At 38.9% G+C, this 12,806-nt stretch overlaps 2 protein-coding genes and 1 long non-coding RNA gene across 4 annotated transcripts in view; 2 read left to right on the top strand and 1 right to left on the bottom strand.

Moving 5' to 3' along the window:
• si:dkey-183i3.6 (LAT2 domain-containing protein) overlaps positions 1 to 12,806 on the bottom strand; it is a 34,386-nt gene that overhangs the window by 13,131 nt on the left and 8,449 nt on the right. The window lies entirely within an intron of this gene.
• On the top strand, positions 167 to 12,351 carry kctd7 (potassium channel tetramerization domain containing 7). 2 transcript variants are annotated; one of them, XM_056411783.1, is made up of 5 exons: positions 167 to 607; positions 2,341 to 2,510; positions 6,338 to 6,516; positions 8,282 to 8,654; positions 12,082 to 12,351. In XM_056411783.1, the coding sequence occupies exons 1-5, from the start codon at positions 293 to 295 to the stop codon at positions 12,083 to 12,085; spliced, it is 1,041 nt and encodes a 346-aa protein (XP_056267758.1). In that variant the 5' UTR covers positions 167 to 292; the 3' UTR covers positions 12,086 to 12,351. The 2 variants fall into 2 exon arrangements, with proteins under 2 accessions (XP_056267758.1, XP_056267759.1); XM_056411784.1 differs by lacking the exon at positions 12,082 to 12,351 and having other exon boundaries at positions 8,282 to 8,658.
• On the top strand, positions 8,661 to 11,921 carry LOC130191983 (uncharacterized). Its single transcript, XR_008831309.1, has 2 exons — positions 8,661 to 9,224; positions 10,333 to 11,921. It is a non-coding gene; the product is annotated as an uncharacterized LOC130191983 (long non-coding RNA).

Here is a 12,806-nt window from a genome sequence, read left to right as displayed (position 1 = left end):
GCTGCGAGTCTCTGCTCGAGCGCAGGCTGGACCGTTAACCCGAAACAATATGGACCTTGTAGTTCTTTCATTTTCAATTAACGAAAGCGGAACGTCCCCACTTCCGCTCTGAAGCCGGGGGGGGGGGGGGGGGGGGGGTTATGTTCGGTTCCCGCAGCTGCTCGCGCACCACCCTCCGGTGTTGTTGTTGGCTTTTGTAGTGTTACTAAAAGAGTCGTGCGCTGTGGCTCCTACGGCCGCCATCCCTGCCCTGATTTTGGTGCCGCCGCCCGACAGTTGGCTCGCCGCGCGCATGCAGCAGAATGGCTCGAGCGGTTCCAACGGTTCCGAGGGCTGCGGCGGCGCGAGGGCCCGCCAGGCTCTGTCCTTCAGCCCGCTGCCCGCCGCAACGACGCGGGTCCGGCGGTTCATTCAGGAGAGACGGACGCTGCCTCTGCCGAGAGTGATGGTGGTGTTCTCGGCCGCGGGGGACACCGAGAAACCGGGCGATGCCATGTCAAGCTCGGACTCCGCTGCGGAGGATGACTTCCGAAAGCCGGCCTCCCCGGCACCGAGCTTCGCCCTCAGCAAGCCGCTCCGCTCCTCGCTCAACACGCCGGAGCAGGAGGTAGGGCAGGCCGCTTTGCTAAACCGTTATACCGGGGTAAAATCACGTTCAACCGGCACACAAACAAGATAACTACACTTGATGTTTAGCTTGACACATTAAAGGATTCAGTTATTAATCACCAGTGGTGGAAGAAGTAGAAATACTCTGATACAAAAAAACACAAAAAATCAATACACCTTAATCCATAATAATACACCTTTTTTGTTGTTGCAGATTTATATCTTGTATTAATAATATAAACCTGCAACTACAGTTATCAAATGAGTGTGGCACAGTCTGACGTATGTGTATAGTGCAGTAGAAGTAACGGTGTACTGTTGCAGAAAATTTAAATACTAAAATATACCTCACAATTATACTTATTATACTAAAGTACATTAGTAAGTCTAATAATAAACAACACTCAAGCGTAATCTGTGGGCTTTTCTGTATTTTTTTACATTTTCAATCAAATCTAAAATGCAGAATACATACATTCATAATAACAATAATGTTGTTTTGTTGTATAGGAATAAGGTACAATGTTTTTCAAGCACAGTACTTGAGCAAGTATACTCATTTCCACCCCTGGTAAACTGCAAACATAAACACAAGATGTATTAGTCAATAAATAACAGTTGTTTTCTACAACACTATACACGTTTAAAAACGATAGGAAGTGCAAATACACTCTGTATAAGTTTTCCACAGGACTGTTGTAATTATACACAAAACATTATATCTCTTCCAAATATGTACTGTATATGGCTATTAATACAGGGGTCAGAGGTCGGTTGAGCCAGCTGGGCCCTGTCCTGATTGGCTGGCAGTTGTGACACATGACTGGAGTTAATGAGTGACCATGTGATACAGCAGAATAATCCTCTTATTCCTGTGGTAGTGTGTGACAGTGAAACCAAAAACAGGGTTATTTTAAAGCTCTTTTCATAATACAGAGAGGTGTTGAATTAGCATTTCTTTTAAAATTAAATTTGGTCTGATGATCTACTGGATACTACTTTAGACCTGTATGTCCTAGTCACCATATTATACATTAATTCCTATAATATAATGTATTACCAGTCAATACACAAGAGGATACACATATACAGCAACAATGTAAAGATTACATGTCCTAAAAGTATACAGTGAGCAGCTTTATACAAAATTATTTTAAAAATAAACTTTTTTAATGGATTAAATTATTGTAAAATTGACAGATATTACCTTAATATTACTAGAAATTGTTATGAAAATCTTTTTTAAAAATCTAGATTGTACTTTTTTTTAAATGTAAAGTTTGCCTTTAAGTTACTGGTAATGACGTAATACAGGATAGGAATTAATACATTTAACCACCACAAGGATCACGTCTTTAAACATAAACCTACTTTATATGCAAAGTTAAAGTTTTATATCCTAAATCAATATAAATTAATAAAAATACAATTACAAAAACAAAGCTGTCATATTACCTTAAATCAATGGCTTAAAATAATAATTAACTTTACTAAATACAACTGTGTACAAGATTCTCTGTCCTTACAGAGTATTATTTATTGAACATATTCAGTAGTTGAGAATCCTCTTATAGGTATTTATTTCTTGTAAAATATGCTATTTTTTCCATCCTTTCTCTATTTAAATATGTAATATTATACATTTGCTTGAATCACACTGTTATGTCTTCTGTTTTTTTATGGTGTGAAACAAACATTACAGTTTTACTTTTCTATTCATATTTTCTCTAGTTTCCAGAGGTCATCTCTCTGAATGTTGGGGGCACGTACTTCACCACCCGCCTGTCCACGCTGCGGCGGTACGAGGACACGATGTTGGCCGCCATGTTCAGCGGGCGGCACTACATCCCGCGTGATGCGGAGGGACGCTACTTCATCGATCGGGATGGAACGTACTTTGCGTGAGTTGCACTGTGTGTGAGATAGTTTTAGACCAATGAGCTAAAAAATATCCAATACGCTTGGATTATGCTTTTAATTCAATCGACATTAATGTTCAATCACGCTGCGATGACATCTCTATATGTTCTAAAGGTCTTTCATGCTGTTGAGTCCTCTTTACAAGTAGAATTTATTTTTTAATAAAGGATTTGTTTTGTACAAAACGCTGTTGGTTCAACCAGACTGACAATTAAAAGAGACAAAGATCCCTCTGAGCAACAGGTGAATAGGAATAGAAAACATTACCTTTTATGGGTAAAACTAAATAAAATGTGTGTAATTTAAACAGAACAGGTTCCTGTTTCAGGGTCAAGTGCACAATAATGCAGACGATGACACGCTTGAATATTAATAGGCAACGTGTTGCTTTAGCAAAGCTCTTCAATCTTCACAATATAAATATAAATATTTTAACTGGACATAAGCTAAATAAACTGGAGTAGAAGGCCCAAAGAAAAACTGACAGACTCAATATATACCGTCTTGGTTATATAATCATCAATTATTCTGGCCTGGAAAACAAATTAAAAACACAATGTTTGAATAATTGTATTATTTATCTTTTCTAACTACAAAATAATGACATCTGAATTAAACCCGTGTTTTTATATCTGGTGAAATACACATTAAAGGAAAGAAGAAAAACATCAATACAACAGCTGATTCCAAACTCTTTCAACGGTTGCCTTCACCTTTATTGACCCGTTCATGGAGCAGTTGCAAAAGTATTTTCTCACGAGTATGTCAGAAAAAAACGTTGGAGATTGTGAGGTTTGGGTTAGGGTTATGTATACATATATATATATATATATATATATATATATACATATACAGGACTGTCTCAGAAAATTAGAATATTGTGATGAAGTTCTTTATTTTCTGTAATGCAATTAAAAAAACAAAAATGTCATGCATTCTGGATTCATTACAAATCAACTGAAATATTGCAAGCCTTTTATTCTTTTAATATTGCTGATTATGGCTTACAGCTTAAGAAAACTCAAATATCCTATCTCTAAATATTAGAATATCATGAAAAAGTATACTAGTAGGGTATTAAACAAATCACTTGAATTGTCTAATTAACTCAAAACACCTGCAAGGGTTTCCTGAGCCTTGACAAACACTCAGCTGTTATAAATCTTTTTTTTAACTTGGTCTGAGAAAATATTAAAATTTTATGAGATAGGATTTTAGAGTTTTCTTAAGCTGTAAGCCATAATCAGCAATATTAAAAGAATAAAAGGCTTGCAATATTTCAGTTGATTTGTAATGAATCCAGAATGCATGACATTTTTGTTTTTTTAATTGCATGACAGAAAATAAAGAACTTTATCACAATATTCTAATTTTCTGAGACAGTCCTGTATATATATAAGGTAAGCGAGAGAACGCTGAGTATAATAAAAGTTCACACTCCACAATCTGCAGACGGCAGCTCATTATTTCCCGACAGGCATCTGTGAGTCTCTCTGGCTCCTGTTAGTGCTGTAAACTGATTTACATATCTATTTCTGTGCCTGTTTGTTGAGGCGTATGCCTGCACCGGTGACTTATATACAGTATATTACATAATAGCAGTTATATTGTGGTGTCATTCTGCATTGAAACTGGCAAACGGGGAAAAAAAGGTGCGGCTAATAACCAATTTTGAGCTGTGTGCATTGTCTCGTTAGCCATCTCAGCTTCTGAGATCAACAGATCTTCACCGAGATTTGTACTTCCACTAAACTTTTTGTCCTCAACTTTAGTTCACCGCTCAGACTCCAGACGAAACTAATCCCATTTCGCTGAGAGGAAAATCTTCTTTTTAATAATTACAAAACAACAAACAGTAGATTTCCTCAGGGACCCACAAACTGCTCCTGCACTATTTACACATATTTGTACACTCTCATGTCTACTTTTTCTTCATCTCTCATTTATTTTCATACTTTTCTATTTTGCCTATTGCACTCCATGTTTGCATCTTGTGTTTGTACTTTGCATCTTTTATGTGTGGCATCATTCATTGACCAGGAGCCACTATTTAGTTTCTCTGTGTACTGAACTGTAAAGAGATGGATGACACTCAAATCTCTTATCACATCTTAAACAAAACAATTAACATGAAGTACAGAGAAAAAAAAGAGAATGATGGTTAATACGACATTTAAGACTAAATTAACTGACATTACATAGAAAACCGCTAAAATTAGAGGAAGCTTTATTGTTGTTTTTTTGCTCCCTCAAGTTCATGTCTATCAAAATAGACGCGTGGAATTCCACCGAAAAGCCAGAGGGTCAACATCGTGGAGCGAGCGGCGTTCCCGAGCTATTTCTCCGGGTGTAATGGCCCAAGATAGTTCACCACACGTCATGTGACCAGGAAAAAAAAAAAAAATCACGACATAACAATTTTTATGGTCAATTTGATTTTCTCATGAAATAAAAATACAATAATATGACCTGACGAAATGTTGACGCTGGGGTCGTCAGCATCAGAGGAGACCGCAGAGTTCGATCAGCTGACAGCTCGCCCCATCAGGCCTCCATCATCATCATCATCATCATCATGAGCGAAAACAACATCCGTGGTTGTTAGTGTTCCCAGCTGTCAAGCTAGCAGCTAGTGGAAAACTCAGAGTGCACACGCAATCATTTAATGGGCCTTTTACAACCCTGCACTTTATTTAATTTCATTTTTTTGTCAGAGCATTTGATTTTGTGGCTGCTGTCGGGATGTAACTGCAACAAAACAAATGTTTTTCAGCATTCCCCATGCTAGCTTGAAGAGACGTCCAAAATGATTGCGGTTCATCCAGAGGGAACGTGACTGTCGCAACCAAATTTCATGGCAATCTGTCCAATAGTTGTCAGAGGATCACCGCAGCCAGTCGGCATCATCGCCTGTACATTATTTGATAGCGTATTTAGGTCTGGACTAAAAGGCAAAAGCGTATCACTTTAAATATGGATGTGATAAGCCGAGTCAACATGTTTTACTTATGTAAGCAGTCGTCTGAGTGGAGGTCAGTTCTGTATGAATGTGTATGAAATATTTATGAACAACGAACTAGCAGAATGAGACAAGGAAGGTATGTAGCTATTTAAAGTACTAAAGCCCAGACTCTCAGAAGGATCCTTTTCATGTGGGACAAAAACACCGGCGTTTTAGAGCCAACCTTGTGTTTTTGTGTCTCTCGTCTTCTTCCCAGACGCTGTTGTTTCGTTCGCTGCAGCAGCAGCTTTGTTTCTCTGTATTTTTCTGCATTCATTTTTCCCCTCTATGTTTACAAGCCCTCTAGGAGCTGCAGCAACGAAGCAGAACATCTACTCTATTGGCTAAGTGTGTTACTGCATTCACAAACAAATAGTGTAGTTCAGATGCCAAATGTATTAATTACTATTTAATTAGTTTGGGCCCCCAAAAGAAGAAGAAGAATTAAAGAGAATCCCGTTGGAACTTGGATTTTGAATCAGTTTTCCAGTCCAGGAAAGCGTAAGTGACACTCAACTTGGCCCTAAATATTGAGTTAGTCTGTTCTTCGTCCGTTAATTCCAGTTGTCAGTCGGGTTGAACTATTGTTGTACAAAGAACTTTCTACAACCTAAAAGCATAAAAGTGTACTCTGAAATATGAAGTCGTCCTCTGAAGACATCGGCAAGCAAGCTTTTGTGGCGCGATACGACAAACCTTTCAGCCTTAGTGTACAAACAGCCCTCTGACGTCAGAGCAGAGTTCCTAAAAGTGGGATTCATCAGGTTCAAAGTTTGAACCGGATCTGTTCCTGTTTCCATTTTTAAGGGACATCCTGAACTTCTTGCGAGAAGGGGAGCTTCCTCACAGGGACCGGGTGCGAGCGGTGCACAGAGAGGCCCAGTTCTACGCCATGGGCCCGCTGCTGGACCGCCTGGAGGACACTCAGCCGCTCACCGGGGAGAAGGTTCGGCAGGCGTTCCTGGACCTGATGCCCCACTACAGAGGTAGCTGGAGGCCCACGTGCTGGAGAGAAAGAGCACGCGCGTGAATGTTAAAGAGGCGGAGAACGACGGTTCCACGGCATCCGCTGGAGCCCCGTTCCCATTTGCCTGGATTGGTTTACAATTTGGCAAATTTGGCACCGTTCAAAATGCAGAATTAGCTATTTGCCATTTGTATTTGACTATCTAACGGGACTACTTTTTAAGATTCATCGATTGCATTTTTCTTGAACAATTCTTATATATATACACTACCGTTCAAAAGTTTGGGGTCACTTAGAAATGTCTTTATTTTTCAAAGAAAAGCACTGTTTTTTCAATAAAGATAACATTAATCAAAAATACACACTATACATTGTTAATGTGGTAAATGACTATTCTAGGTGGAAACGTCTGGTTTCTAATGAAATATCTCCAGAGGTGTATAGAGGCCCATTTCCATCAACGATCACTCCAGTGTTCTAATGGTACATTGTGTTTGCTAATCGCCTTAGAAGACTAATATCTGATTAGAAAACCCTTGTGCAATTATGTTAGCACAGCTGAAAACAGTTATGCTGGTGATATAAGCTATACAACTGGCCTTCCTTTGAGCTTGAAGTTTGAAGAACAAAATTAATACTTCAAATATTAATCATTATTTCTAACCTTGTCAATGTCTTGACTATATTTTCTATTCAATTTTCAATTCATTTGATAAATAAAAGTGAGTTTTCATGGAAGACACGAAATTGTCTGGATGACCCCAAACTTTTGAACGGTAGTGTATATTTGTTTTAAGTCTGGCACACAAACATGTTGGAACACGGAACAACATGAAGAACTGAAGACACGTATATGTTCATCACAAAACATTCATTACTTAACTTACTTCTCCAGAGCTGCACTAAGTTTCAGGACCGTCTCACACGACCACGACTTATTTTAAAACCGGCAGTTGTTACAAATTGCAAGCTCTGTGTTACGCTGAATAACTTCCGTGTGTGTGTGTGTGTGTGTGTGTGTGTTCGCGGCCAATCAGCTGATAACCGATCGTTGCGGCTCTGACTACTTTGATACTTATTACAACTTTAAAAACACGACGATTCTCGAGCTGCTTCTGTCGTTACGAGGAGCGTCTTTTGAAACGATGTCGATAATAACGATATCCTCGTAAGACGCAAGTCACGCTGAGCCTGAGAATAAGGTTGTTCGTGTTTGGGTTTTTCCGATTTGAGAAGAAGTGCGATTTTTTAATGAAAATATTCGGCCCAGGATTTTGGTTCTCTGAAATAATTGCAGTCTCATGAGCCAATGCAGACTAATTTATCAGTCATTCAGAATTCCTCGTGGTAATTGAACAATGGACAAAAGAGCTGTGACTCAATTCAATTGAGTTCAGAGACGACAGTGGAGAGGGAACAGAAATGCAAAAATGCCATGACAACTAATGTTAATTTTGTCAGCAGCACCTGATTGGCCTGAAGAGAGTCCTCGTGGAAGGGGAACGATATCAATAAGTGATGTAAATTCATTAATTCATTCAGAATCCAACACAAGAGAACGCTCCAGACTGTATATGCAAACCCAGACCCGGGTGCTTCACAGCGACAGGACACAACACACACAGACGTTGCTCTGTTCACAGATGTTTAACATAATTGGTACAATTCTATTTAAGTCGGGGAAAAAAACAACTAAATTCACCTTTTTGTTCAAACGAAACCCGTTCTTTGCGGCATTAAAAACAAACAAACAGCCGATACATAATATGTCATTTCCGTTTCAGACAATCTGGAGCATATCGTGGAGATCGCCAAGCTGAGGGCGATGCAGAAGAAGGCGCGCTTTGCCAAGTTGAAGATCTGCGTCTACAAGGAGGAGATGCCCATCACGCCGTACGAGCAGCCACTTTTTAACTCTCTGCGCTTCGAGCGCTCGGACAGCGAGGCCAAGCTCTTCGAGCACCACTGCGAGGTGGACGTCTCCTTCGGCCCCTGGGAGGCGGTGGCGGACGTCTACGACCTGCTGCACTGCATCGTCGGCGACCTGGCGGAGCGCGGCATCACCGCCGAGCAGCAGTGCATCGGCGTCTGTGACAAGCACCTCATCAACCATTACTACTGCAAGAGGCCCATCTACGAGTTCAAGATCACGTGGTGGTGAAGCTGTGTGTGTGTGTGTGTGTGTGGTGGGGGGGGGGCAATGGGACCTAAAAGCAAGAGGACGGACGTTCCCCTTTTTACGACAACTCAACCTATATTGGTTTTTGTATTGAAGTTGCCAATATTTTGTGCTAGTGTCTTAAATGTGACCCTTTAAAAATAATCATGCTTCAACATATAGGGATTCTGTTCCCCCCGCAATATTTTTTTATTTTGTTTTCAAAATGAATAACACAAAACTGAGTCGCCAGTTTATTAAGAACACCCATAATGCCGTCCCATACAGCAGACCTGCTAATAATCATAAATGGAAAACAGCAGGAACAAAACCTCGTGAAGGGGGGCTTTACTGCAGGACCGTTGTATTGGACTGCATTAGTTTGATTTACGTCTAATAAACTGGTAACTCAGCGTAAATACCAAAGCAACACTTCTCCTTTAAAGAGAAGCATAGCAACACTTAAATGCCCATGTGTTGCCCTCCAGTGATTTAACGTCTCACCTTGATGCAGTGACTTACAGGTGTTCTCCGGGACCTCGTGGCATCACTGTTGGGTGTTGTTACAGGTGCGTCAAACACACACTTCTGACCACACCCGACAGTTATGAGGAAGAGGTGGAACAGGCGGAAACACTTAAAAACAAGAGAGGAAAGAAAACACAGGTTTGGACTGCCGTAAAGTTCAGAGACAGGAATTGTTCAACCAAAACAAACATAATTTATCGCCCTCATCCCCTTCCTGTGGCACCAGAAACACATTTACTCTTGAGCTGGACCAGGAGAGCGGCGTACCTGAACAACGAGAGCACATCGGTGCGAAACCACTTTTTCAAACGACGGCAGAAAAAGAGATTACTTTCACGAATCTCCAAGTCTTGGAAATCCAAACAAAAATATTTTTGCTATGATATTTGTTCACCAATGCATTTTTGGGGTGGATTATCCTCCTCCGAAATGCTTCTGATAATGCTGCATGGGAATTTTTCAGAAACATTTTCAGATGTTTTTGCCGTCTTTTGGGCAGCTTCTGTCAAACGGCTGTTTGCGCTGATGTGCTTTAACTTTTTTGGGCTCTCGATATCATTCAATAGGAAAACTCTTTTCCTGGACCATAAAGAGCCAAATGGAATGAGCGCTATATACAATCCGGCTGCTTTTGGGTCAACTATTCAAAAGGTCTAAATCATGATATTTAGGGTACATTTCAGACGGGTTTTGAGTCCAGCACAGTCGCTGTAGTTACATGCAAGTTGAAGGAAAAACAAAGTAAAAATGAAATCTGCTTAAAGCCGCAGCTCCGTGTGAAAGGCCGGCCATTATGCAGCTTCTTTACACAGCTGTGCTTCGGACAACTGAAGCTTGGACGACACGGCGAGCGTCGGACGGAAACAAATTTGCTGTAATTTGTATTCAGTACCTTCAGCAAACAGAAGCCACGGCGGTCATAAACAGCCAAACATTTGTAATAGTGCTTAAAAGTAGTTGTTTGTCTACTTCATAGACTCAAGTATTGTTGGCCATACACATTTAGCTGAATCACAGAACTTTTACTTTGGAAGAGAAAAGATATTTCCTCTTTCAAACATCTCGTCGTCCTTTAACTTTGTCCCAAAATGTGTCTTTTTAGACATCAAACCTTCTTTTTTTTCTCCTTCCAACTTGTCAAAACTACAGTGACTGTTTCTTGGAGTTGAAGACACATTGACGAAGGATTGTGCAAAAGATCTCCAGCCTGAGAAGTGGGACACATGAGCGTTAAGTAAATCCCACCCATCGTCCTCACTATATTATTATAAATATTATTATAACGTTTTATTTATTACCTTAAGTTCCTTGTTTTGCCCTGACCTGGATGTGTATGTGATTGGGTTCAGAACCGTCTCACCACATTTCCAGAGCAAAGAAATGACATTACAGTAAATATTGAATATTGTAAGTAAGTAGAGTCTGAATACAAATCTGTATATTTTAGGAATAAGTTGTATTTCAGGATGCAGATCAACTGTTTAACCTGTTCCTTTTTGGATTAACAGAGTCTATTTTAATTATGCAACCTCCTGAGGAGCTTGTTTTTAAAGATGTGAGAAGTGTTCGGGTGGTATCCATTTGGTCGGTCTTCACATTTTACTCAAAGCTGATTGAAGGTCGCTGAAGTTTTTGCACAGTAATATAAAATTTGCAGATGAAATACAAAAAAAAAAGTCTAATATCTATTATTGTCACTGTCACCGAGAATCAATAATTATTCTTTACTGTCACACTTCATTCCACCTTTCAGTTAAATGTTTTTTTCCTACTGTACTTGATAATGAAGTCGAAGCACTTTGTGATTGTAACCAGTAAATATGATTTTGTTTTACCTCAAGGGAAAATATTTGATAAACAACGATAGAAAGCGACAGCGCAGTACATCTATAACACGCTTATTTTATTGCGGGAGAGATGCAACGCTGCTAATCTTTGTGTACACTGTTATGTTTGCGCTCTTTTTATATTGTTATTCATCTGTTCCTGTTCGCTTCTAGGAAGCTACAGTTCTATCGTATTATTTGGGTTCAGTTTGATTGCTGTGAAACAGACAAATGTTATTTTTTATTATTTATGGTCAAAGTAAAAAAAACAAAAAAACTGTTAAATGCTTTTACAGTGTGCCCCTTTTATTTTATATAAGCATCTGGAACTCTTTTCACAGATTTGTACCGTGACATAAGCAGGGGAAGTGAAAGGTAATCTATTAAATTGCCTCAAAATGTCACTGAAGAGCAACAGCTGGAAGGTGTCAGCAGGAAGCTGTGGTGGAAGAAGTAGAACCAGTAACACCACAGTGTAGAACAACTCTGATCCCAGATCAAAAAAGCAATTTTGATAGAAGACGAGATAGAAAACAAAAGTTTACAGCTCCCATTATTGTAAATATTCACATTTGATTAGAACGCCGATTGTTCTAAACATTGAACCTTTCGCTCAGAACTAAATATTTAAAATTGGATTATTGTATGAGAACAGAGTGTCTACTATATTATATATATATATAAGTATATATATATATAAGTATATGATATGATATGATTTATTCCTTTATTCGTCTCACAGTGGGGAAATGAAAAAAATTACATTCCAAGAGTTACATCCAGAGTCAGAGGTCATCACTGTATCTAGAAAGTTAGTTGTTATTTACCAGAACATGCTGGTTCTGCTTATTGATATATTTTGCAACATATATCGGTGGTTTCCACACAATAAATCATAATCACTTAATTGATCCTCTGACTTTTTCTCTATCATCAACATGAGTTCTTCAGTTTGACGCGTTACTGTATTGTCACTGTGACCATGTTAACACATCATTGTTATTATTTATTGTGAAGTGCAGCCTCAGAGAGACCCAATTAACACAACTTAATAAAATGTGCTAACCAACAGGTGAAGTTAAAGGTGAGATGTGTTAAGTCCCCACTGACGTGAACTGGAAGCCAGCACCACGGAGAGCTCCAACCCAGTCTGAGCCCTTCAAGGCCCGGTGGGTCATCTAACGACAGCCCTCCACAGCCACGCCCACTAAATGATCATTACAAATATAACAAAGCAAATAAATACTCACAGCTGTTAAGCAATGGGTGACAAATCATGTACATACAATGAATACATGTATACATAATTTAATGAATGAATACAGGAATAAATAATTTACTCTATAAATGTTTGAATGCAGAATAATTAAATGCTGAAATAAATAAATACATGGATAGATAAATAAATACAAGTTGATAATCAAACATTTATTTCTCCATTTTTGTTCACCTACACTTATTATTCATTATACATGTTTTATTATTAATTATTAATCTATTGTTGCATTTATTAATGCATTCATTAATTTACAGTTAAGTCATATTCTGTCTTTGCATAGGATGCACACAGGCAGATAGTGAATTAAATGATTGGACCGACTACCAGATTTATTTCTTCTTCTTTTATTTGGTTGATCATCTGATCCTTTGATTGTTATCATAATCATTTGAGATTTAAAATATATATATTTATATATAATTTCCTTTTGGTGAGCATTACCCACCCTGCCTTTGACTTAAAGTAGAAATACTGCACAATTGCAACCGAGTAAAACTACTTAGTTACTGCATTCGCTC

The sequence above is a fragment of the Pseudoliparis swirei genome, chromosome 3 (genome assembly GCF_029220125.1).
Source record: "Pseudoliparis swirei isolate HS2019 ecotype Mariana Trench chromosome 3, NWPU_hadal_v1, whole genome shotgun sequence".
NCBI classification, from domain to species: Eukaryota; Metazoa; Chordata; class Actinopteri; order Perciformes; family Liparidae; genus Pseudoliparis; species Pseudoliparis swirei.
This window is presented reverse-complemented; position numbering and strand designations above follow the sequence as displayed.

Coding starts and splice junctions, on each gene's coding strand:
- kctd7 (XM_056411783.1), top strand. CDS start 293: ATGCAGCAGAATGGCTCGAGCGGTTCCAACGGTTCCGAGGGCTGCGGC. Junction 608..2,340: donor TCAACACGCCGGAGCAGGAG/GTAGGGCAGGCC, acceptor TATTTTCTCTAG/TTTCCAGAGGTCATCTCTCT. Junction 2,511..6,337: donor CGGGATGGAACGTACTTTGC/GTGAGTTGCACT, acceptor TCCATTTTTAAG/GGACATCCTGAACTTCTTGC.